General features: G+C 40.4%; 1 protein-coding gene and 1 non-coding gene across 2 annotated transcripts in view; both read left to right on the forward strand.

Annotated features, from left to right (window-relative positions):
• Nucleotides 1-27654, forward strand: part of ERC2 (ELKS/RAB6-interacting/CAST family member 2) — a 913064-nt gene that overhangs the window by 541781 nt on the left and 343629 nt on the right. Inside the window, exon 14 of the mRNA XM_057705261.1 lies at nt 3010-3170. Within this exon, the coding sequence (XP_057561244.1) occupies nt 3010-3170 (161 nt within the window). The remainder of the gene's footprint in view (nt 1-3009; nt 3171-27654) is intronic.
• LOC130835418 (U5 spliceosomal RNA) lies at nt 16638-16755 on the forward strand. Its single transcript, XR_009048902.1, has one exon. It is a non-coding gene; the product is annotated as a U5 spliceosomal RNA (small nuclear RNA).

Raw genomic sequence — 27654 nt, forward strand, 5'->3', positions numbered from 1 at the left:
GCAACATAATTTCCTATTTCTAAATAAACTGAAGCTGAAAGAGATGAAGGAACTTGTGTCAGTCCTATAGTGAGTGATGGAGACATAATTCAAATCTGGTAGTTTTTAAGGCACAAGTTTCATATACATAGCCAGCTGAAATGTTACTTCAAATGAGGGGAAGAAGTTGGGGAACTGTTTAGCTGTGCAAACTACACATTAAGAAAAGACATATGGCAAGAAGGAAGGTATCGGTAGCCTGCAAGGGCAGAGTTTCCATAGGACAGCAAGAATAAAAAGCACTTCCTCTTGATGAGAGGGGACTGGTGGTGGGGAGATGAAGGCAGATGTAGTAGACCACTTAATGAAAAGTGCAACAATTCATCAGTCAAGACAGTCCAAGTCAGGCTGGGGGTAACGGCCCCTCATCTTATGGTGTAGCACAACAAATGTGCATACCTTGTTTATGTGACGTGGGTTGGCCTTTGGCTTCATTGTGGTCACTCATGGACTCGGGCTGAAGGAGACATCATCTGAATCATACTTCTGTGCTCATCATGGCAGGGAAAAGGGAAGGTTGTGGTTGACTGCTAGAACTTAAATGCTTCTACATGGAAATGACAATGATTTCCTTGGCCGAACTCTCACCCAACTTAAAGGGAGAGGGGCACTGTGGTCCTACCATGTGCCCACAAGGAGGTGAACTAGAATATTGTGAACCACCTTAATGACCACCACAGCAGGGAAAACATTTCTTGCTTTTTTGGTAGCAGAGGAAACAGTTTGCAGAACTCTAGAACATTTAATGCAGGAGGTATTATGGGCATCATCTGGGAAACTAAAACTCCAAGAATCAAGTGATTATTACTCAAAGTTACAGATAGACACAGTGGCTGTGTGAAGACCAGAACAGTGTAGCTGAGGCCAGTGCCCCAGGTGGTCCAGTGTGCAGTCCTCAGTGGTCAGGTGAATTAAGAGGAGTGAAAGGCCTTGGCTTGGAAAGCTGTTCTGAGTCTCTGCTTCCAAGGTGTTGAGAACAGCAGTCTCACCTCAAACTAGGAATTGTTGATGTTGGAAGCCAAAAGCATCTCCATCAGTAAAAACTCTGGATTACATCTCTCAGGTACCCAGGTTTTCTCCAGTGGTTATTGCTTAAATGACCAGGGTAGCTTGCAAGTCATTACTCTAAGGTGTAATTGTTAAAGTTGGGTTAATATAAAACTAGTTTGTGCCTGCCCTAAGCAGTCAGGTGGCAGGTGAACTAAGAACTTAGAAACCCAGCTGAGTAGCATACTGTGTCTGTGGATTGTAAGCAGGTCAGCTCAATTAATGAGAGAGATTCAGCAGGTGAGAATCCTGGACACTCTCCCTCTTCTCTGAGATCATTAGGACATTTGGGATAAAGAACAGTTGATGAAAGGGAATGGAATCGTGTGGACACAGGCCATCCCATATGGAGGGTCAGGCAGGCTGTATCTGAATTGGCACTTGGAATGACCATAATACGGATCTTTTTTTTAAAACACGGCTATTGAGTATATCAACAGTAAGGGAAAAAAGAAGACCAAAAAAAAAGAAAAGAAATAGAAAAACCACCTCTGCTTCAGCCTCATCAAGTATTACTTTGTAGAAGGGCTTCTAGTTATATTTATGATATTCTATGAACTTATATGAGGAACTAAAAAGTTTAATTGCTTCTTAATTTTTTAATTTTGTATATTTCTAAAGTTAAAGAATGATGCTATTTATCCTACAATTAAACATGTGTAGTTCTGTGACTTTCATAGGTTATCCTTTATATTCCTTGCTTTTTAAACTGTTTTTGATTTTGGCTTTTATTTATATTACATGGTCATCAAGTTTCCTCTTTTTATCAGGGCAAAATGGAGGGTTTTCTGAATCTAAAAGCCTGTAATTTACCTTGGATGTGAACTATAATGCTTATTCTGAATAAATTCCATGTAAAACTGCACAAATTGCGTAGAGAGTCTTTATGAATTGGAACTTAACATGTCATTGACACGTTTTGAAGGGCGCTGTGTTGGCTTTAGTGATAGATGATCCCATTCTGCCAAGTTCAGCTGGAAGGGGTGACTTAGAAACCCAAACATCAACTCTGGAATCTAGAAACTTCCTAAAACTATGGTTTTAAATCAGCAGGGTGGATGCAGCCTGCATCTGTGCAAGAGATGGCATTTCACCAGCTTGCTCCACGGAAGTCTCTGGAACAGAACCATAAACACCAGCCCTCTTTGTTGTGTGTTGGCTTTTAAAAGCCTCCAATGGTTTGGGGAGGATAAGGCCTTGCCTTGGGGCTCCCTGGTTCAATTTTTTGGGACCTGGCTGAAAACCCTGGATATTTGATAGTCTGGCTTATTTCTATGGTGTATTAGCACCCTATAAAAGTTACATGTCATTTATTTCAAGTTTAGAACCCTCTCAAACTTCAGGGGCAAACCAAACTTGAACCTTTTGTGGCTGGAATTCTGTTTACCTTTGGCCAAACCTTGCTTCCTGGAGGCGAGGTGAGGGGGGGCCCCTTGGACATCAAATCGCTTTTGCCAAACAAGGCTTCAATAGGTTAAAACATGAATGAATTTGAAACACGTAGAGTAACTTCCTGTCAGAATACTCTGGGGCCTACACACAAAAGTATATTATGCCGGGCAAAATGCATTTTGAGTGTTGCCTTCAGCCAACTGTGAGGCAGTATCTGAGGTTTTTGCCAAATACAGGTTGAAATTGGGTCAAGCCGTTCACCCTCCACTTCTAATAAATATATTAAATAGTTTCTATAAAACTTATTGGATAATCCAATTGAATGAGGACCTTGGAGAAATCTGGACATTTCTTGTGTTTGAAATATTTATTTTAAACTAGTGACAGAGAAAGAATGGATGCCAAGATACAATGCCCAGTTCAAGGATGGCTTTGATTCCTTTGTATCTATTGTCAGAACACAGGCTAGCGAGGACGGCCTTGTGCTTGAATGGAGGAATAATAATACACCGCGTTCCATGTGCTTTCCAGATAGAGGAACTGATGAATGCACTGGAGAAGACCAGACAGGAACTGGACGCCACCAAGGCTCGCCTTGCCTCCACGCAGCAGTCCCTGGCTGAAAAAGAAGCACACTTGGCCAACCTCCGGATAGAGAGGAGGAAACAGCTGGAGGAGATCCTGGAGATGAAGTGAGTACCCTTTTTTGCTTTCCTACTCTCTTTTCCAACTTCTGCTTAGGGATGGGAAAGGAAAGGCTAGAGAAAAGGAATAAAGAGCTTGAAGAAAGAATAATTTAGCTAACACTTGACTATTATTTTCATGACTATGCTTATTTTTTTGAATTATTGCTTCCATGTCCCAATTTGCACATTTTTTTCATCTGTTTTTAAAAAAAATCCAAGAGTAGGTTTTGTGCCTCTGTGTTTTGTGAGCAGCAGTAATGCTCTCAGATCTGTCAAAAAGGTCTGAATTGGCCAAGAGACAGAGGCCTCGTTAAGCACAATGGTAATTTAAGTCCTGCTCAGAGTTAAGTAGAAACTGTTCTGAGGAGGTATTTCCTAATTGTGACTATAACTTTGCTAATTATATTCTTTTCACTTGTGTACAATGCCTGGCTTGTGTTGGCTTTCATAGAGTTTCAAGGTTGGCACCTCTTTGTTTAGAAAGCAGGACTCTGGTTTGCTGGGCTGATAAAGACAGGCTTGGAAATCCCCCTGCCCCCCTGCCTTGTTGGGCAGGTAAGGGCTGGAGGGAGACTGGAACAAATGTCTTTCTTTGATTTAATCAACAAGGTGTGGCTGTTTGTCGGGCAGTGGTCGTTCCTGTGGGCCTATGACACACCCGTCTCCATCTAGCATTTATTTCATTCTCACAAGGAAATAATATCACTATGGAAGAACACAGTAAAGATAATTACTCAAAGATTTTAGAGGTGATGGATCTGTTGCTATGGATCTGTTACTGAAAAAGTAGGCAAGAAGCAGCATTTCCCTCTATAAGTTTTAAAATGAAATAATCACTAAAGTATAACTTAAATCCAGCCTCCTTCCACAATAAGGGGAAATGTACAGAATTATGGCATCTTAAGCCTGTGAGCGTAGACTTTGAAATTGGTGGCTAGGTATGGAAGAATAACCTTATCGTGACCTTGCAAGTCTTACACATGGTTAACATTAAATCCAGAGCTTAGATCATGGAAAATATGGAATGAAATATTTTGCAGGATTTAATAATGAGGACAAAACTTTTATTCCTTGTCAACTACCTCAGTTTCTCCAAGACCAAAGAATAAGTAGTTTTCGTCCCACATATAAACTCTCATTTTTCCTAATAAAAGATGATATAATAAAAACAGATATTATTATCCTCAGTTTAGAGGTGAGGGAACTGAGACTCAGCGAGATTTCAAGTAATTTGCTTAAGAACATCTGGCCAGGATTAAAACCAAAATCTACTCAGGCTCCCTTTCTACTACCTCATTTTCTCATGGAGCTTATGTCAACTCCACCAAGCCCAGAACTTTTGTCTGTTTGAGTTACTGCAGTAATCATACTACCTAGAACAGTGCCTGCATATGGTAGGTGCTCAGTAATTGTTGAAGAAATGAGTAGATTGAATGCTAGAGATTGGATTTTATGTACTTAGGAAGGAAAGCATTTCAAGCATTTGTGACGTTATTGATGTGATCAATAATTTATTAATAATACCAGTACATTGATTCTGTCAGCCTTCATTTGCTCTCTTTCACTTATCCAGCTTCTGCCTCCTTGTGTGTTGTTATGTGTCAAGTTCAGCCTAGTTTCTCTCATTGTTCTGCAGCTGTTCCCAAGTTAACTCTACATTTCCTGGAGTGATTTATTATGCCATTATAAGGAAACTTTCATTATTTCCTGTTTATAAAAAGAGCACATACGTTCAACATTTTGAGAGAACAAGTAATGGTGAAGCATGCTGGTTTGGGAGTCGTCAGAGCTGGGTTGAAATCCTGTTGCTTCCACTGTGTGACTGTGTGACTTGGGGGAAAATGACCTTAACATCGCTGACCCTCCGGTTTCCTCCTGTAATGACTTTTGTGGGGGTGGTTGTGAGCAGAGGTACTCAGAGGAGGGCTTGGCACACAGAAAATGATATATGTGTATAAATGGTGCTATCAGCCAATGAAAATATGTCATTTGTTTAGTATAGTTTGTGGAGTATCATTTATCTAAAATTTGGGTTTATTTTTCTAAAACATAAACTTTTCCCATGTGTATGTTTTCCTACTTAATTTCATGATTTCAGATAGCACCTAACTAAGACCTCTTTTGGTGAATTGCTACATTATTGCCAAAGTGCTTAATCTGCCGCCACTGCAAAATAAATACCAAATTCCTGTTAATTCCTTTGGTAAAAGTAACAAAGCCCTGCTTCATTAAGCCCAATAGGGACCTCCTTTACTATTTAACTGGCCCAGAAGCCCCACTTATGGGCTTCTTCCCAGGACTGCAGAGACACAGGTGCAGGGCAATTACATTGACTGAGACCCCCAATTAGATTTATCAGCCTCTTCAGCTGTTCAAGAGAACCAAATGGTTTGGTCAGTCTTGATTTTTAAGCTGGGTTGACATATTGGTTACTCGATATTAACCAAGTCAACGTAAGTTAGTGGGAACAGTCAGCTGAATGTATCACTGTATTCACTATCACTCTGTGCCAAGCGTTGTTGGTTTTCATTCAACTGACAGGCATTGTGCAGGCAACTTTAGGCAAGTCTACCCAGTTTCCTATCGCTGGTAGCAAGGGAGAGGCTTTGTGGTGTTAGAGGAACGAGGTATAGGGACTTGAGTCAGGAGGAAGAAGATGTGGTCTCATAACTCATCCATAACGTTAAAGGAGATCACCCTCTGGTTGCCTGTTTTTTCTTTGGTAACGTGGAGGTGAAATACCTGCTCTGCCTACTGTATAGAATTGTTATAGCGACAGGATTTTCTTTTTAAGTAGTGAACTGAAATTAATGTAAACCAGCATATGTAAAAGTGCTTTGAAACATAAAAGGGGATTTTGAAATAAGAGGTGGTGTCTGTTATATTCATTGCAAAATCAAATGGCACAGAGTTTCAGTATTGGAAAGCAGCTGGGTCCAACCTTCCAGTCTGCATAAGCCAGACTCCTATCCATATAATGACTAATAAGGAATTCACCAGGCCCTGGTGAAGAGCACTTCCATTGGAAGTCATGGGCTCATAAGGGGGTGGTTCATGCTCCATGGCTTTTGCAGGTAGCCTGTTTGTCCTTAGATGGAACCCAAATGGCTTTCCATGTAATCTTCCCACTTGTCTTGGTGCTACACAGATTTCACCTGAGCCCCGTCCACAGGACAGACATCCTTTTAGGTATTTGTTCGGGTAATAGTGTGCATTTTAGGGGAAAAAAAAAAAACACAGAGAAGCAAAATTAAAAAACAAAATCGCCTATAATCCTACCATGCAGAGATAGCTGCTGGTGACATTTTGGTATATACCTTGACGAACGCTCTTTATTTTTTAACAAAATCAGATTGTACTTCCATATTTTATAAATCCTGCATTTGAGGAATGAAAGGATGAATTGATTCAAAACTTTATAAATATTCCTTGAGCACCTACTATGTGGTGGATACTATTCTAGGTGGACAAACAAAAGTGACTCCCCTTATCAAGCTTGCATTTTAATAAAATGAGTGAAGGAAGTGAACAAACAAATAAATAAGCAAATAAATGAATAGGTAGATGAATAAAGTAGCTTCTTGTGGAACCAAAGAAGTTTGGAATCCCAGTTAGAAAGCTGTTTCCATATGTAAGGACCCTCATGGTTATTTGGGGTAAAGAGGGACATGCCATGTCACTCCCTATAGTCTGAGAACCATTTTAGGAGCTGAGCCCAAAGGATAGCCTTTAACTCTTCATGTAGGATTCCTCCCCCCAATACCCCCTTTTCCACTTTGATCTTCATTGCTTTGTATTCTAACTGCCAGTCATTATTCCCACACTGGAAGGAACTAACAGTTCCCAACCGTACATTTTCATAGGAGAACATAATATTCTCCTTCCCTTGTGTATAAGATTATTCTTTTACTTAAAAAAATATCTAAAACCTCTTAGTAAAACATTTCATAATGGATTGTCTTTGTTACACTTACTTCTATTTAAAAGGGATTTTATTAAAATAATATTAAGAACATCATTCTATATGTTTGGTTTTATTAATGCTGGTTAATGAGCTTACATTCCAGTAACCAAAGCTCAATTATTTAATTTGCAGCAGGTGAATCTGATATCTGTAGCAAAAGGAATTGAAGGCCATGCCATACTTAAAATCTATCTGTGTGCATTTGCTCAGACGATTTAAACTAGCATAGTAATTTAATAGGCAGACAGGCAGGCTAACTGATCTGTTCCATTTAGTATTAAGTACAGAATGAATAAGGGTTTTTTTTTTTTTTTTTTTCAGAATGAATAAGGGTTTTGAGAGCTGGTTAAAAGTTACATAATTTGAAGTGTATTTTAGAGTTTTTGTGGTGATTTCTCATACTTATGTAAAGATTTTAAGGGAACTCTGTACTTAACTCATCTGATGACGTTGTGAGATCCATCTTAATTTACTGGGTATTGTTGCATTTTGGACATTGTCTCTAGATAGCCTCAAAAGTCTTTGTATACACTGGGCTATTTTAGGAAGTTTACAGTGAGGTAAGACAGCGGCTTATTCTAAGGCATTATCCTGTTGGCCTCTTTGATCTAGGATTCCTTTTGAGAGAGCCACTCATTAGGTAAGTACCCTTCAAAGGAGAGGCATGGTGCAGAAAATGATAAAATCAATTTATTCTTTACTTCATGCCAACATGAGAAAAGACAAATCACATTTCTTTAGGAAGGAATCCTAAGTGCCGGGCAATTTGGACAGGATAAATGGAGCCTGGGAGAGGAGTTTTGTAGGCAACTGTTACTTAAAATTGATAAACTCAGTTGCAAGAGATGTTACGGGGATTGAATGAAATTATGCATTTATGAGAAAGTGATTTATAAGCCGTAAAAGGCCATATATGTATAATGTGTGACATATTAATATATTACATAAACCCACTTTAAGTCGCATACACTGATTTCATCTTCAAATTCCAATTGGCCTCATTCTTTCAACAATGTTTTGTGGGGAGAGGGCTACAGTGCAATTCTTTCTCTAAACAACGATTTGTTTAGAAAAACCTTGGCATGTTCAATTTAAAATGTATGTTAAATACTATGTTAATGTGTCCTAGAATGTCCCAGTCTGTCTGTTCTTATTAAACTCCTGCTCAGTTCTAAAAGTAAATTGAGTCAGCTAAAACATTAGTGAAGCTTATCTCCGCTTTCTACGTTACCTGCAATGTCTGAGGACAGGTAGCAGAGAGAACTGCTCATTCAACAGTGATTGTGGTTTGAGCCTCAGGCAGTCACATGTTGGACAGTTGCTCACCACTCATGATTTCTGTTTCTCTCTTGTAACCCTGAAGTTGGTGGCTTAGGGCCTTTAGTGGAAGAGAAAGCCTTGCTATACATAAAGTGGGTACACAGAACTTAACTGCAAAGAAAGTAACTTTAGAATAATGGAATGGTCTAATTAGCTTCAATGCAAGGAACAGAAAACTCCACATTCCAAAAGCTCATACAAGTAGCTGCATAGTCACCAGGGACCAACACTCCTTTTGCCTTGATATTTTGCTGTTCTCTGCACAGGAGAGATGTCCACCTCACGATGCAAGGTTTTTGCCTTAGCTCCAACCATTCCATCCACATTCCAGCTAGCAGACAGGAGAAAGGAGAAGGGGACCTCCTTGCCCTTTAAGTTGTATATACCATCCAGCGACAGCTGAATCATTTAACAGGTTATTCAATAAATAGTTGTTGAGCATCCATTGCTTGCAAGGACTGTTCTGTGCATTAGGCACTGAAATAAACACTGTTCTAAGTGAACAGAAAGGACAAAAATCCCTCTATACTAAGTAGGTGCAAGAACCAGTGTGAGGAAGGGGCCCACTGATCAGTGTTTGTCACGTGGTCACACTTTGCTGCAAGAAGGCAGTAAAATGCAGACTTTAGAGGGGTGGCTCTATGTCCAGCTGACACTTAGGGAACCCAGTACCAAGTAGAGGGGTATTGGGGGCAACTAGCAGTCTTTTGTGAAATAAACAAAGTATGAAAAAAAAGGGTGTCAACTGGTATGTTATCTCACTGAGCGTTTAAAAATAGCTTTGCAACTACACTTTTAGAGGTAGTATTCCTAACAGATATTTACTTGTATGCATGCATGTCCGGTATATATCCAAGTTCATTTCTGGGTACCAGCATTGGTAAATTATGGGAGTGTCATGTGGTGAGTGAACAGGTTGGGAGATACCTGAAAAATCTCATATTGGTTAGAATAGCTGATGGGTGAGGGGTGTTAGTCTACAGAAGACCAAGAGGCAGATTCTCCCTTCAACTATTAAAGGGGTGATATGAGAGAAAAGAAATGGACTTGATTTATGCTACCTCAGGTGATGGTGCTAGAGCACAATCATCCCTTAAGAGGAGGAAGGCCCTCCTTCAATGCTTTGTAGCAGTCAGAACTCTGTAGCCTTTTGAGGTTGCTCGTGAGGTATGTCAGCAAATCCTGGGGGGAGGGGGATATCACCTGCTCTGGGTGCTATAGAAAGAATTCCCATCCCCAGGGAGGGGGCAGAGGGGTGATCTCCACAATGCCTTTCAGTGTGGAATTCTACTAGGAATTCTGCTAAATAAGTGATCTGGAACATGAATAATATTTACGAGATGCTGGAATCTTCTTCGTTTCTTCTCTTAAGGAACTCTATTTGAATGCAAAAACTTTTAACAAAAGCCAAAAATGACTGTTTGGTTTAAGACACTGTCCTCTCTAATAAGACCACAACAGAATTTCCCTGTATTTTTGTACATTGCATTTATTTTTCATAAAACTCTTTAGATGTGAAATATATGAACCAAGCAGGGATGTGTTTCACAGATCGTTACAGAGAAATAACCAGTGGTTAAATTGAATGTCAGGTAAAATCAAGAACCCTTCACTCTCCCTGCCCTAAGGAATGTACTATCTTTGATTAAAATGCCTTCACAGAATTAAACTAGCCCAGGCATATGTACTATTTAGTGCATGCAGACTTTGGGCAATGGGATTAATATTACCAGTGAACAACTCTTTAAGTGCTTATTACATATCAGGCAGGGGCTGAGTACTTCACTTGCATATTGCTGCCACCTCCTTGAGATGAGGAGTATTATTACCCCAACTGTGTAATGCAGAAACTGAGGCTCAGATGCCTGGAACTCAGATACAAGTCTTTTGGGCACTACATTCTGTGATTTTAACTGCTCACAGATTGCATCACACTGTCTGCTAGTGAAGAACTCAGGATATTGTTGTAAGAATTTTAAGTCTTGTAATGGTGGGACCAGTTTTGATTAAATAGTAGAAGGCAGTGGGCAAATAGGTACTTCTTCCAACTTGCACTGGGGAAGCAGGGCAGCAGGCTGGGGTGATGGTGGGGGCGGGGCAGGAAGAGAGCTCTTTGGAGAAGGTCTGTGAGCTCAGCTTCCTCATCTTAAAACAAAGCGAGGGAGACACTGTCATCTGGCCAAAAACATGCACTGTATATATAGTTTTAATAGTGAGAAATGTCAGTCAAATGGGTCCCTTGGCCTGGTGGTTTTTAATGGAAATACAAACATTTTCTGAGCTAGAGCGTATAGTCTTTCAGCTTAAATAATCATAATCAGCAGTTAAATAATCTAACTGCTTATGAATTGTAGAGTTTAAATTATTCCAAGCACCATACTTCATGTTATCTCCGTCCTCACAGCAGCAGCTCCATGGGCACTAGGGAAGACCAACCATTAAAAAAGGGAAAGAGAAATGTGCAGGCCTTCCAACCTCCTAAAGTGTGGCAAGCTAAAGGGGGCAGTTGTGGTCCTTCTTTCAATCCAAGAGCAACTTCCTTTTGAAGGAATTTTGTTAAGTACTTGATCTAAGGCTGTGGGGCGGGGAAGGGGGGTGGTATTGCCTGGTTTAGTCCCAGGAGGCAAAGGATGGGGCAGCTGTATCATACAAAGAGAGGTCAAGGGGCAGGCAGTACAGCTAGGGTCATAGATCAGGTCCTGAAACAAGAATTCTCTGGTGCCGTGAGCAGGGCTCTCAGGACTTAAGTTCACATCCTGAATCTGCCAGGTATAGCTAAGTGAACCGAGGCCAGCCTTACCCTCCAACTGTGAACAGGGCTCCGGACTCAGATGACCAGGTTGTTAGGTTCTGGTTCTCTAAAGCAGTGGTTCTCTCCCTGGGGGTAATTTTGCCCCCTCAGGGACATTTGGCAAGGGTCTGGAGATATTTTTGGTTTTCACAGCTGGAGGGGAGACGCTACTGGCATGTAGTGGGTAAAGGCCAGGGATGCTGCTAAGCATCCAACAATGCCCAGGACAGCCTGTCCGACGACAAAGAATGATCCAACCCCAAATGCCAAGAGTGCCATGGTTAAGCAACTCATTACTACCCTCCCTTTTTTAAAACTGGTGTTTATTAAATGAGGGAAGAGAGAAAAGCTTAGTAGGTTCTCATCTCTGATTTAGCTTGACTTATTTTCAAAGGGAAAATGTGTTTTCCCCATTCAGGATCATGATTTTGGCCCTTGTGGCCTGGGGCCTTCCCATTTTGTGCAACTTTGACCTCTTGACCCTGGCTTGTTTTCTTGGGACTATAGACCCAGGTGGAATTGGCACAAGTCTCAGATACAAATTCCCAGGAGACTGTGCTCCCTATGAGTTTTAAATTCTGGCTAAGATGCAAAAGACCTAATCAATCAATGCCCACTGCTTAGTAGACCATGCAATCTTCTCCAGCTCCAGTATTCCATCATTCTTTAACCTTTGGATCTCTCTGGTCCTCAGTTTGTCCAACTATAAATTAAGGGTATGAAATTGGCTAGTCTTCCAGCCAGCCCTATAAATTGATGCCCCTTTTACTCTCTCTCCCTTTGTCCCTCCTTTCCATTTGTTCTTTCTTCCACCACAACCCACTAGATAGTTAAGTCTTTTCCTAGGAACCATTTCTTGCAATGGTCATTTAGAGCAAAAAGGATAGAAGAAAAATGAGGACATTACAAAGGTAGGAGAATGTATTCCAGAGCAGGGACATCAATAGGAAATAGACTGTGGCCCAGATGCCAGCTGTCTGCCAGAACTGTGAAGGGCAGGACTCAGGGAAAATCCCAACTTGTAGGATTTCTCTGCCTCCCTGTAGTATCTTCTTTGCAAAGATAAAATATGTTGTAGCTATTATCAGGGGAAGCCTCAACCCTGAGAATGTAGAGAGGAAACATCAAGACCTGCAGCCTCAGTGACAGAGGACATCATCATGAAAGGCTCCAAGTCACTGAAGACTTATAGAACAAGGCATAGCATGGGGGTGGGGAAGACTCTGGATGTTCTTGGTCCCTGGAAAGCACTTAATAAAATTTTGATGAAGGGATGAATGAATGCTGATGAAAATGATACTCTGCCTCCTGCCAGCTGCCTCTTCCCCCTTTCCCCTGCCTTAGCCACTCCTGCCTTCTCTTCCACCCAATCTCCTCTTTCTTCTTCTTTCTCTCTTCCTTCTTTCCTTTCCTTTTCCACATGTTTGTCTCTCCTCTTCTTCCTTTCTTCCCCCTTTCCTACCCCTGTTCTGGTGCCCTATAAAGTGAGAGGGATCAAAATATTCTCTGTATTTTCTCAACATAGTGGTGGTTTGGCTAGATTCTCATTTTGACTATTGGGCAGGAAGCAGACCGAGCACCTGGGAAGGAGTGTGTGTTTGTATGTGTGTGAGAGAGAGACAGAGAGACATGCACACACATGCATGTTTTGGGGCAGAGAAGGGGCTGGCTCTGGCAATCTTACCTGGAGGATGAGATGTTGAGGGGAGGCCACTCAGTTCCTCAGGAGCAAAACCAATGAGAACTATAGCCCGAAGCCAAGCCGCCCGTCAAGAACGGCCAAACTCCTTTGTTTTCCCGTCAAGGAATTTGGGAACCAACGGATTGTGAAAATTGAAATGCAGTGTTTGACTTGATCTTTGGGTTAAGCCAATATCCCTGGGATCTTAATTTGAACCTGCAGGAGGCTTTGGCCAACTTCTTTGAGAATCTGTTATTACTCACACCCAACACTTTGCTTACTTGAAGAGATGTGCAGAATACACTGCAGCTAGTGCCAGCACGCAGTTATGATAAAAGTTAAATTATCTTTCTGTTCTGTTTTGAAAATGGTGTTTGTGTGTTCACTTTATGAGCCCTGAGCTTGGTGCTTCTTTCTCTTCCTGGCTCTATCTCTGGATGTTTTCTTGGAAAATTTTCCTTTCAATGCAATTCTAAGGCTTTATTCTAAGGCAATGTGGGATTGGGTAGGCGGAGTGCTTATTCTCTGCTCTCCCCTACTCCTGCCATTCTTTGGGAGGGGAGACTGTGCCCTGGGAAGCTGCCCCCCGTAGGATGCATTGCTGGGGTTCCTTTGCTGGCTAGCTTCTGGTGGGGTCCAGGGCCTGCAACAGGTACTGCAGGAGATGGGAGTGTTGGAGGAATTGGTAGAGATAGGCAGGACACCGAGGCTTATAATGCAGGAAGCAATGGTTATTGTACCGGTACAGGCCCAGTGGATTCACATCCAAAAACTGAGCCCCGAACCAAAGGAGAGCTTCTCCTTTTCTAGACCAGTTCCCGAGCTTTTGGAAGCCTATAGCTATGTTTATCTATGCAGAAGCAATGTACAGGAGCCAGAGTGCATAGGTTAGTTTTTCCTTATCTCGTTGACCCAGATGTTTGCGCTGCCCCTGGCAGAGTCTTGTGAAAGAGGCCATAAGTTATTTATTCCCTGGGGCTTGCATTTTCCTATGTTTGCCTTGTCATTCCCTGTTTTTTGTTATTAACCTGCCTCAGGAGGGTGGGAAGAGAAAAAGGCTAGGTAATTTGCTCCCTGTTCCCTTCTTGCATTATGGCCACATCTCTGGCAGTAGGGACTTGTCTCTATGACTGTAGCTCCTCTTAGCAGTGCCCCATCCATGGTTTCTGCTGGCACTGGGATTAACTTATGTTTGCTCTTTCCCCTTCAGCCTGAGGTACAGTAATAGCCACCCCTTGTTGCCAGTTTCACGGTGCCTCAACACGTTTGTTTTATTAACCCTGCCCACCTCTCCTCTTTGGTCCTTCCATTGAACTCTCCTCATTGAACTCATCTGTGGTGAATTCTGTTTCTGACCAAACCTAGACCAGTACAGTGGGGAAGGCCATGGTGCTACGGTCACATATGTGAGATTTGTTAGGATGATTTGAGAAAGCATTATTAAAAAAAAGTTTATATTTCCCATAGTAAGTAATTTTGGAAAAAGAAGTAGATTGCTTGATGCTACAGTCAAAACACTAAAACAAAACTGTCATTCCGTGATTTTTTCAAAAAATAGTTGGTTTTCAAATGACCCTTGAACATGAATGACTGCTGCTGCCCCAATCCCAGAAAGGTATGAAGTTGATGTTCCCAGAGTCAGCCTCAGTCTTAGGACTAGTGAAAATAACCTCTGCTCCCACCATATACAAGGGAAAAATATTCCTCCCTTATTCTTTAGGCTTAGTGAAGTTGGTTTGACTGAACAAGGAACACTCTTGAGATGAAAGGAAAGAGAGCATTCTAGAGGTCCTGGGCTAGAGCATAGGTCAGCTGCCTCCAGGCCATGGATAACATCCTTACAGCCAAACTCAGGACATTTGGGGTTCCTAAAAGCTAAAGGCATTGCAGCTTTGATCAGCAATTGCACTAATACAGCAACCCAGACTGAGGTGCAAGCTCATTACACCTACTCATTGATCCAGTCACCTGTTCAGTCATTGACTCACTCATTCATAAAACAGATCATCCAGGAAATCAAAGATATTTATTGAGAGAATGAATGAACAATCTGATGTCCAATTACAGGATTAGAAATCCGAATGTAGAATTGCAGCTGGGATAAGTGTGCAAAAAAGGAAAGGTCCGTGGAGCCATGAGAGCATCCATCTTAAAGGTAGTAGAAGGGCTCCCTGAGGATAAGCCACGATGTGTTGGGTTAGAGTTCATTAAATGAAGAGGCAGGGTTGGTGAGTGGAGTCAGATTGGAGAACACATTCTAGAGGTGGAGATTGCCTGTGCAAAGGCCCTGTGGCAGATGGGAGCAACATGCCTTCCGTTAACTCACAGGAGGCCTGTGTGGCTAAAGCACAGAGACCAAGGGGGAAAGCAGGATTGATTGAGGCTAGAGGGATGGCAGAGGCCAGACTACCCAGGACCTTGGGGGCCATGGTCAGATTGTTGATACTTATCCTAAGAACAGGAACCCATTAGGGTGAAGCGACATGATCAGATTATGATTTGAAAATAATAAAAAGCAATCACAGTGTACTTACCATGTGCCAGAAACTTTTAAAGAGCTTTGTAAATATAAATTTAATATCTTCACAGCACCCTCTGAGTACTGTTGCCATCCTCATTTTACTTTTGAGAAAACAGAGGCACAAAGAGGTTAAATAACTAGCTCGATGTCACACAGTAAAGGTAGGATTTGAACCTCTCAGGTTGGCATGTAGTCTGGCCACATGCTTGAATACCACACCATAGAGGCTTTTGTGCGGAGGGTAGAGTTGGATGTGGGCATACTACTTAGGAAGCTGCTGCAGTCTTTTAGGTGGAGAGAGCTTGTCCTAGGATGGTGGCAGTGGAGATGGAGAGGAGTGGAAGATTTCAAGAGACATGTAGGAAGCTGAATTTCCAGGACTGGGTTTAGATTGGCTGAAGGAGTGGTAGATATGGGTGCCGCTCTCTTTCCCTTCTTCGTGCCAGCTCTGTGTTCTGCTCCCCTGAGCTCTTCCATGCCTCCATGCAGGGGGTGGTGTGTGAGGGAATTGTTGTGGCCATTATTGCTGTAGTCCAGGGGTTCTCAACAGCAACCCTGCTGACACTGGGCTGGTTAGTTCTTTGTTGTGGGAGCTGTCCTATGTTTGGTAGCATCCATGACCTTTATCTGCTAGATGCTGGGAGCAGTCCCCCTCCTCCGGTTGTGATAACCAGAAATGTCTCCAGATAGTTCCAGAAGTCCTCTTTGAAGGCAAAATTACTCTTGATTGTGAAGTGCTGGTCTACTCCTAGCCTGCATTTGTTTCTAGTTTTTTCACCTTGGAGCAGCAGCCCACCTCCTTCCTGGAATACTGTGAGCCTTGAGCCAGTGTGTTAGTGGCACTAGTAAAGTTTTAAACTGGCCTATGCCCAGCACATTGGCCTTCTGCCATCTGGAGGCAGGCAGCCCTAGGCCAGGTAGATTCAGAAATCTTAGAAAGGAGCCTTTCCCACTATTTAACAGTGTCATCCGTCTTTAGTCTTTAGTGGGGTAGCCTAGACACTTGTCTATAATTCAAGGCCATTTTCTTTGGGAACATAGGCTCTTTACTTCTATGCAACTGATTTCAATATGAAGTTTCTGTAATCTACTCTCATGTTTGGGCATTGCCTGCATCTTATGTTTCTGGAATAACTGTTTCCTAAATAACTTCAAAACTTTCCTGTGGAGACTTTCATTTCCTTAGAAGGCCTTTCATACTCTGGTTTCTTTTCAGACTGAATAAATCTTTCACCTTTTACTAAAGATTTCCATGGAGAAGGTTTTTCTATGAAGAATATGTTGAAGTTAGAGAAGCTTCTCATTTGGAATGACAAATTTATCAAATACCTATATTTAGAGAAGAGAATTTTAAAGAATTTTGGTCAATTGAAAATTTCCTACTAAATAATATTTTTTTAAAAAGTACCTTGAGAAGCCTGAAGGTATCTGGGGAGAAACACCCAAATGAAATATGACCGTAGGTCTAGTATTGATGAGTGCTGGTTTTGTCTGTCTTTAAAGCAGGGGTGCTTCCATGGAACAAAGAGGCACATTCCTGTGAGAATCATCTCTTTTCTAATTGATGGCTCAATGGGCTTGGGTAAATTACTGTTAAACCTTTTTTTTAAAAAAAAAGTCAATTATATACAAAAGTAAAAAGAAACCCCACATACCTTTCACCCAACTTCAGCAATTATTCAACTCATTGCCAATACTGTTTCCTTCCTATCCCACATTTCCCCACTCCTATCCCTGGGTTATTTTGAAGCAAATTCCAGACATTATATCATTTCATTCATAAATATTTCAACATAAACATTCTTTTTTTTTTCAGATAAACATTTGTGACACCAAATTACAAACACTTTAAGGTGGAGGAGGATTCTAATGAAGACCTTCCCCCGTAAAGTTGAAATCCACTGGGACCCAGATGTGAGAGGCTTAGATTCTAATTTTTTATTTAATATTGCTATAAAACATCAAAATGGACCATTCAGTGGTATTATATAGGGAAATTAGAACTCTTCAGGATTTTGAAGAAAGAAAATAAACAGCTTTCGAAGTGTGACCATGAATTGATGATTGTTCACATCTTCTATGCCTAAGGGTTCTTGGGTATTGATTAACGGTGGCTTTTCTGAAGAGAATGTAACTGAGATTAAGCTTTCTTTGTAATAAGATTAAACTCCTGAATCTCTGCTGAAGCCTGAACATAACTGTTCTGCTTCGTGCACTATTTTTGTCAATGATGACATCTGCCTGCCCCCACAAGCCACCATTTCATTGGGAATTTTTTTTTTCTGCAGAGCATTTGTTCATTAATTAATTCAATCATAATTCACTGAGCAATAACTAGGGTCCTCCCACTGCACTAGATGTGGATCTAGCCATGGCTCAGACATGGTCCCCATTTCCCCAGAGCTTGACTCTAATCTTGATGTCTTAATTATTTACATGTTTCTTGTACATCCATCCTTGGTGAGTTGAGGGAGCAGTAGAATAGTTTCCATATCCAAATATCATCTTTGCCCTTCTCTTCCTCAACTAGGTTACTATTGGATATCTTTGGGTTGAGCCAGATTTTTGTCTTGGGCTAGGTATTCAAATCTGGTTGCTCTAGAGGGGAATGATTCAAGAAGGCATAACATGTGGGCCAGGAACTTGGGCAGCAGTCTCGCCCTGGCTGCAATAGAAGGTGGAGAGAGAAGGTATCCCAAAAGGATAGGGAAATGTGAAGGCTAGGGTCTCACACCAAAACAGACTTTATATCCATCACATTTTTGTTGACAGCCTTGAGCCAAGCAAGACTGCGTGGTGACAATTGTGTCATCATGGAAACTTAGTGTTTCATATCACCTAGCCTGTCTTCTCATCTGGTGATGCTCCCTAACTCCTAAACAGCATCTCTGGGAAGGGGTCCTTTAACCTCTGCCTGGCACTAGGATTGATGAGAAATACATTAGCACAAGGGTCAAGAGCCTGGCTTTGAGGGGAGAGATGACTTGGATTTAAATCTCTGCCTTGCCACTTACTGTACTTGCATTGTGATTTGACAAGTGTATAAATGATATTACTTTGCCTGTGGAGTTTCTCTGATGATTAAATGAGTTAATACCTATAAACACTTAACACAGATCTGATACTTAGTAACTCTTAATAAATCTGCTCATCAGTGTTCTCTCTTCAGAGTACTCTCCCTTAAATGTTTACCTTTTGTTGTACTATGATAACTTTCTTTGTCATTTCACCCTCTTGCTTTTTTTATCCTTTTACTTTCTGAGGCCACTTAAGCCTCAAAAAGCACTTTTGTCCTTCTTCATAATTATTGAGTATTTAAGGCTGTTCTCCTGTCTTGTCCTGTCCCCCGTACCCACCCTGCTGTAGAATCTTCTTATCTCCAAACTATCCAGTTCTTCTTTTTCTTCTTGTAACAGGTTTAGAAGGCCCTCAGTATTCTTACCCATCTCCGTTAGGTATTCTGTGGATTCTTTTTCTCTGTATTCCACAGTTAGTCACAGGCACTTTCTATGGACAGGGCACTGAGTCTGGCCCTGGTGCATACATGGTCCCTACCTAGTGAAGCTCGTGCACTAATGAGGAAGATGGAGTAAGTACTCTGATAAGGAAGGTCCTGGGGGTTATTGGGACATCTGATCCAAATTTGAAAGAAGCGTGGGGGTTTAAGGAAGCTTCCAGGAGGAATAAATGACTGATGTGAGACCTAACGGGTGAGAGACGTGAACCAGGTAATGAAGGGGGATAGGAGGAGTGTTTCATATGGGATTTACAATCAAATATAATATTTAAATGACCAACTGAAAGAATTCAGTGATTAAACATATTGGGTCCTGATAAAAGCCCAAAACAGCTCTGAAAGAATCTGCTGAAAAACGGCCACTTACATGGGGAAGGGGATCAAAAATGTCACCCCCATAAGTATGCAGTAATATTGGGTTGGCCAAAAAGTTCATTTGGGTTTTCCTGTAACGTATTATGGAAAAACTCGAATGAACTTTTTGGCCAACCCAATAGCTAAACTTCTACCACATCATCCTTGATTCCTAACCTTATCTTTGCCTTAAAACAAATAGTTTCCCCTCCGAGCAGGTTAGAACCCTCTTTTCCCTCCATTTTCACATTCTTCTTGACATGTGGCCCTTGAAAGTTGGCTACTAACCCAAGTCATTTTTCCCGAGCTGCCATTAGAGATGCTATCTCTACGATGTATAGTAACATTCTTTACATTCACATTGGTCAACTGTAATTGGATATGTAATTTTCAGCATTACCTTTCCTTCATGATGGTATTGGAAATAACTTATATGCTTATAATAATAAAGGATTTTTTAAAAAATAAGATACACAATGAAAGGGGTTCCCAGAACCAGTCTGAAATTTTTTTAGGGAGATATTGAGCATGGAAAATATTTCAAACTCCAGCTTGGAGTTTGATTTTTAACGCACCTAAAAGTGTACACATGAAACTCTGTGGCAGCAAACTTGAACCACTTTCCGTCACATAACCAAATGTATTGTTATTTTAATTTTTGAAATAATACAAAAAATTGACCAAAAGATATAAAACCTTAGGAAGAAAGAGTTGATTCCTGCCAAGGTGGACCTCAGCCAAAATGGGCCTCTACCCCTTAGGATCTCTGGAAACATGCTTTCTTCTTTAAGCTTTATTAACTGAGGAAATAATAATGATCAAAATGGAATGGTGTTTTTATTGAGCAGCAGCCAGTGGAGGACCAGGAGAGCCTCAGCTTCTCATGTCAAAGTCCACAGAGCAAGGGCTCTCCAAAGTCAGCTGGGAGAGAAGGAGAGCTGGCTTCTGTTGCCAGGGATTGCTTTATTTTTTTTTTTTTTCCTTTTTTTGTAAACTGACTGGATTATGCCCTTGTCTCATGAACTGTCTTAGCATCATTTCCTGGGGCCTCAGTAGCACTCAGTGCAGAACTGATCACTATAGGCTCCAGGGTTCTTAAATCCAACCAACAAACCAATTACAGGAATGAAGCAGATGTTCCTGCATCATAGACACAGGTTATATTATCTCCAGCTTACTGCTCCGGCAAGGGCAAAGCCTGCCTGCCTGTTGGAGATGCAGGGCTTGACTGTGCGTGTATATTTGTGTACAGACCACACACACATTACTCAGGCTTCCTGATAAGACCCAGAGGTGTAGAGGCTACTTCATTTATAGATTAAGGAACCAACAAATTCATCTTTAATATGTTGAAATGTACACAGTTTCAGTAAGGCAGGAGAGAAGAGGAGGATGTATGTTGTCATCATGGAAGGATCAAATGAATATAGAAAATTATCTGTGCTAAGTCAGAAATTCTATGATTGCTCCATATTTTAACAGTGTAATGGATTGGATGATGTAGATTCATTGTGTTATTATCACTCAAGATAAAAACAGTAAATTATATGTGTAGGGCTTTGTAATTTTAAAAATGTTTTCTCATATAAATTTTCAAGTGACTAATAGCAGTGAAGTTACATCTCTTTTCATATCTGAAAAATCGTGTAAATAATTTTGAAAGACTTCTCTTTTTAAAAACAGAAATTAAATGTGCATATTATAAGAATACTAACTAGCAGCAAGAAGAAAGCATTTACCCAAGAAAAAGAGTTGACATTTTGATTTTTTTTCTAGTCTCTTTTCCCTTGCATACATTTTGCATAGTCATGATTGTACTGATACTGTTTTCTCTCATTTTTTTTTCATTTACATGGAATAATGCTTCTTATTCTCCAGTTAGTATAATTTTTTTTTTTTCAAAATTGAATATGGTAGGAATAGTGCATGTATAGTCACTGTGGGAGAAGGGAATCCTTATAGTTTGGTTTGGAACTATGAACAGGGTTTAACTATTCAAATTAAATCCTTAAATGCTTATTGAGTACCTACCTACCACATGTCAGGAGCGATTCTTGGCACTGTGTGTGGGCAGTGGGATGGTGGTGGCTGGTAAAGGGCTGTGAAGATAAGACCTGTAGCAGATGCTTTCAGTGAGCTTACACTGCAGTTAAGAGGAGGATTAAGAAAGAAAATTAATAGGTAAATAAGGGAGAATAGTAGTTAGGAAGGAACTTAGAAAAGAAGGGAGGAAAGGAATTGACCAGGGGACAGGGACAAAAGAAGAAAAGAAGGAAGAAAGGAAAAGGAAAGAAGGGAAGGAGGGAGGAACCGTGGGAAGGAGAGAGGGAAGAAGAAGAAATGACACTAAAACCCAAGAAACCATAAACATCTATTGAATTTCAATATTCAGAATATAGAAATCATTTAAGGCAGTGAAAAATATCACAGGACAATATAAAATCAAATTTTCAGAAAATTTATCAAGATTAACAGTAGCTTGATGATGAACAGTCTTTTTAAATTCTCTAGATTCTTCCTGTATAAAATTCTCAGGACATCTTGAATGCCAGGTTTCTCTCTGAAATGCTCATGATAAAGCATACTTGAGTATTGTTGCAATTGAAGAAGAAACTATTAATAATGTGTGTATAAGATATACAAAAAAATGTGTGGACTATCTATTTCTGAAAACTCTAAGCTAGGTAAAGAGCTCTCTTGCACCATATGCAAGAATTAACTTAAAATGGATCACAGACCTAAAAGTAAGCATTAGAATTATAAAACTCCTACAATAAAACAAAGGTATAAATCTTTGTGACCTTGGGTTAGACAGAGCCTTTTTAGATATGACACCAAAAGCATAGACAACTAAAGAAAAAAGTAAATTGGACTTCATCAAAATTAAAAACTTTTGTGCTTCAAATGACACTATCAAGAAAAGACAGTCCACAAAATGGGAGAAAATATTTGTGATCATATCTGATAAGGGACTTGCATCTAGAATACATGAAGGACTCTTACAACCCAACAATAAAAATTCAAATAACTCAATTTTTCAAAGGCAAAGGATTTGAATAGACATTTCTCCGGAGAAGATATACAAATGGCCAGTAAGTACATGAAAAGATGCTCAATATCTTTAGTCTTTAGGGAACTATAAATAAATAGAAATCAAAACCGCAGAGCACCACTTCACACCCACTAGGATGGCTATAATAAAAAAGACCGACAATAACAAGTGTTGTTAAGGATGTGGAGAAACTGGAACGCTCATAAATTGCTGATGAGATTGTAAAGTGATGTAGCCACTTTGGAAACACAGCATGGTAGTTCTTCAGAATGTTAAACACAAAGTTCTCATATTAAATAGCAATTCCACTCCTCGGTACATACCCAGAGGAAATGAAAACATATATCCACAGAAAAACTTGTACACAAATGTTCCAGCTGGATTATGAATGATAGCCAAAAGGTAGAAACAACCCAAACAGATGAATTGATAATAAATGGATATACAAAATGAGGTATATCCATATATGAACTTTTATTTGACAATAAAAAGAAATGAAGTACTGATAGATTCTTCAACATGTAAGAACCTTGAAAACACCATACTAAGTAAAAAGAGCCAGTCACAAAAGACCACATATTGTATGATCCAGTTTATATGCAAATAGGCAAGTATAGAGAGACTGAGAATAGATTAGTGGTTGCATAGGGCTGGGGTGAGGAAGTGGAGGGTGACTGCTAATGGTATGAATTGGGGTAATGCAGATTTTCTAAAATTTAATTGTGGTGATGGGTTCATAGCTGAATATACTGAAACTCATTTACTTGTACACTTTAAATGGGTGAATTGTGTAATACATGAACTATATCTCAATAAAGCTATTAATCAAAAGGGGGACTTTGCACAGTGTTGTGAAATCTACCTGACTCAGTGCTAGAAGCTGAAAGTAGGGCGAGAAGACTGCATAATTAGGCCATTGTGTTATAACCTGGACATGTACGAAGGACTTTTTCAGTGGTTCCACAGAGGTGAGAGAGCAATTCATTTAGCCTGTGAGGTGGGGAGAACTTTGAGGAGTGACATTTAAATTAAGTGTTAAAGATTGATAGGAGTTCAGTGGATAAAGGAGTGAAAGTATCTTAGGGACATGGGTAAAAAGAACTAAGTAAGGAGTTATTAAATAGGAGACATGGTGGTGATGGTGGTGGTGGTGATGATGACCCAATAATGATAGTCATGGCTGTGGTGATGGTGATGTTGAAGATAATGATGGTGCTGATGGTGGTCATAACCACAGTGATGATGGTGGTAATGGCGGTTGTGGAGATGATGGTTTTGCAAAGACTGAATTTGAGGAACTTCTGAGGTGTCTAAGTGATGTGCTTCTAGGCATCTGCAGCCATAGGCCTTGAGCCACACATGGTAGGGAGCCAGGAATAGGTATCATCGGCCAGTGCCTTGCTTTTTGATCAAATATTATGTTTCAGCCAGACTTGTAGAAGCTGTTTATTCATCTATAAAAGAGGAGCCAGACACTTTAGTAGTTGATGAATTGCTGTACTTGGACCTGAAACACAGTGGTTCATACCATTGTAATCAGAAACTACTCATGACAACGATTTGCCTACTGTGGACCTAAGCTCTGGATCGCACCATGACCCCTTTCATGAAGACTTTGGGTTAAAAATATTAGGTTGAACTACATGAAATTGCCATTTTTTAAGTAAAAAAATGGTTAAATATCAGCAATTTCACCTGGATTAGGCTATAATATGCCTTGTGCTGATTTATATCTCACCCCTCTTCACTAAATGTGTGGAATGAGTAGGAGGAGTCAAAAACTGATACATGTTATTCTACTGAGAGCTTCATTGTGCTGTTGATTCTGTGTTTGTGTGTGTGTGTGTGTGTGTGTGTGTGTGTGTACAGAATAGATATATAGATCAGTGCTATTCAGTACATTAGCCATGAACTTTCTGTGGCTATTGAGCATTTGAAATGTGGCTAGTTCAAACTGAGATGTGCTATGAATGTAAATGCACTCCTGATTTCAAAAACTTAGTATGAAAAAAAGAATATAAATTATTTCAGTAATAATTTTATATTGATTATACATCAAGCAATATTTTGAATATATTTGGTTAAATAAAAATATTAATATTAATTTCAGTTGTTTCTTTTTACATTTTTTTAATGTGGCTACTAGAAAACTTGGCTTGTATTATATTTTTATTTGACAGTGCTGGTACAGACAGAAAGGATTTTTAAAGTCCTTTTCAGTGTACTTTTTTGGCAGATTCAGGAGGAAGACAATTCAAAGTGGCTTTTAGAAATTACCCTTGGATATTCTGAGCCCAAATCTGCTTCAGTTTCCTCAAAAAAGGAAGGAAAACCAATCTGGCCTCTAAAATATACATTTTGAAAATGGCATTATGGACGTGTATTCCCTCTCGAATATACAAAATAAATTCTAGCAGCTCATAGTTTTTCCATGTACTTATAGTATTTTCTTTGCTTTAACTTTTTGTTCTCTGTGTTCTTCCTGTCATCACTTTATCAAAATATTGAGTCCCTGGCATTGAGCAAGTAGAGATATTCAAGATACATAAATGCCTCACTCATGCAGTGCTAAGTTTATCTGAATCACTTGGGGATTGGCTAAGTGTATAAGCATTCAGATTTCTTTAAAATTGAGACCATGCCACGCAGTGAGGGATTAGTGGGGAGAAAAGTGTGTCAGTCTCCTGGCGCTGACAATTTGAACTGTCAGGGTCAGGGCCCTGTGGTCTCCTTTTGCTCCCCTAATCCTGACTAAGAAGGTAATTTAAGTAGAATCCTGGGGTGCTAAATTAAGGAGGCTCTAATGGGAAAATGGGAAGTGGAGGATTTAAAGGACACCCATTAATGTGCTCACTTCAAGATGTACGCTCATCAGTGCTTCTTAGGAAGGCACATGCTCGCCAGTAATGCCTTTTCTTTTTGGAACATAACCAAGGGCAAGTATGGAGATTTTTAAACATAATATTTTGGAACCCAAGGGAAGCCAAAATATTGCAGACAGTGATAAAACCACAATTTAGTAATTGTGTTGTGTGATCCTGCAGCATGTGGTGGGGCTGCTAGAAGGGGAAGTGTGATGAGTTTGGGCAGCAGACATTCTACATCTCAAGTTGCCATCTAATCCTTCCTTAAATAGGTCCAGGCAGATCTGCAGGATGTCCAGAAATCCTCTTTTCTCTGTAGTCACAACTTCTAGGCCAAAGAGAAATCAGGGTAGGTATCAGCTAAGGATATACTTGCCTGCCCTAACAGAAAACTCCTGAATTGAATAATATGTTTTCTCACATAACAGCAAATCTACAGGTAGGCAGTCCAAAAAGTGTAGGGTGTTTTACCATTGCTATTCTATTTTATCCCCTGTCATGGCCAGCTTTTGTCTTCATGTTGCAAAATTGCTGCTGCAGCTCCAGTCATCACATCTGTATTCCATCAGCAGGAAGGGTATGTGCTAAACAACTTCACCTGTGGGAAGGTATATCCCCTTCCCAGATGCCAGGGCCTCTGAATTGATGAAGAAGCAGCTAAAAGGTGGAGCCCATAGAGTTTGCCACTCTGACAAAGAAAGATGTAGTCTACTTAATAGCTCCTAGTTTAGTTCTTGGCATACAGTATATAATCCAAAAAAAAAAAAAAGAGAGAATCTTAAAATAACCTCACCTTTGTGGTTAAAAGACCAGATCAAGCAACACTACAACTATATACACTAAAGTAGTGGTTACTTTGATTAGTGTCTAACATGAACTGAGCATGCCCTTTAGGCATGTTTGACCTATAGAACACAGGGCTCAGCGCTTTACATCTTTCTTGCTCCTTGTAACAACCTGATGAAGGGGATATTCTTCCCAGATTACAGAGAAGGAATCTGAGGCTCGAGAAAGCTAAGTAAACTTGCCTAAGGTACACAGCTAATGTGGAGAAGAGTGGGACACTAACCTTTGCTTTCACCCTGTGCCTTTATAACCTCGAAGCTCTCCTATCAGTAGAAGGCTCTTGGTAGGTAGTTGGTATGCCTAGTAACTTACTAACCCAGTTCAAAGCCTAGAACCGAACACCTTGGAGTGAATAGTAAAAAGGACTGGAAAAAACATGGAAGAAAAAGTTAGGATAACTTTGGAGTATTTGAAATAGGTCCTCATATTATGAGGTGTTAAAGGCCTAAATGATGCCAAATTCTGGACTCTCTCAATCTTAGACTATTTCCCATCAGTTCTCTATTTAGGGGGATTTGCCATGTCCATATGGTAATGGTTTGTTTGAGGTTGTCTGAGGGCATTCTCAAGAACAGTTAGGCCATTTTGTGCTGGGTGCTATTCCGGGGGAGTGAGAAGGAGCTGTGTGGGTGTCTTGAGGTATAACTAGTCCCACCACAGTGGCCCCTGGCTGCCATGAGATCCAGTAGCGTGGAAGGAGAGGTAGACTGGAATCGCCTCCAAGGAACAGAGGTTCCCCAAGAATGATGGATCTGCCTTTGATGTCTGGCAGCTTCCAAATAGCACAGAAATGATACAGATACATGCCAAAAGGGGAAAAACAACTTTTGATCTAGTTAGAACTAATTAAACTTTCAATGTGCATGAAAGAAACTTGAGTGCTGGCCAGTTGTTTGCTGTGGATGGATTTTGTCAAAGAGCATAGTTGAAAATAATGAAACTAAAGCAAACCCCTGCCTGGTGTCCTACTTGGGGGCAGTTAAATTTTTGGTCTTTGCAGGCTGAAATTACCTGCAGTCTCTTTTTTCCTCTATACAGTGATATTAAAAGTGATGTTTTTCTTTAATGTTTTCTCAGAAGACTCTCCCTTCAACCCTTCCTTGTTGTCATATCTTGTTTAGTCTAATGTATGTTTTTTGTTAGTGTGTGGACTAAAAAAGGTAATCTAATTAACAGTAGAAGGCAAGAAGCCCTGCAGGATTTTGGCAACAGAGAAAAACGTGGGCTCTGGTATTTGATCAACAGCTCCCACTTAAGGCTCACAACTCTTGCCTCGTTAGCAGGGGACTTTTTCGCTCTTCGTAAGCAGGCTTCAACAGAATATAAAGTGTGTATTTGACAGGACAACAGTCACATCTAAGAGTGGCTTTTGGAAATTTGGGCTGCCTTTATTCGGAGCGACTGGTTTGGTAAATGTTTAGAGAGCCCTAATTATGCTTTGGGGCGATTAAAACATTGTGGATTTATGCTGTTTCACTAAGGAGAAAGGCCTACTCCACATACCAAGAAAGGGAAAAAAAAAGAAAAAACTAAAAGGGAGGAAAGAAAAGAAAAAGGGGAGGTGGGTTGGGTTGGGGGGG

Source organism: Hippopotamus amphibius, chromosome 13 (genome assembly GCF_030028045.1).
Source record: "Hippopotamus amphibius kiboko isolate mHipAmp2 chromosome 13, mHipAmp2.hap2, whole genome shotgun sequence".
Lineage (NCBI taxonomy): Eukaryota > Metazoa > Chordata > Mammalia > Artiodactyla > Hippopotamidae > Hippopotamus > Hippopotamus amphibius.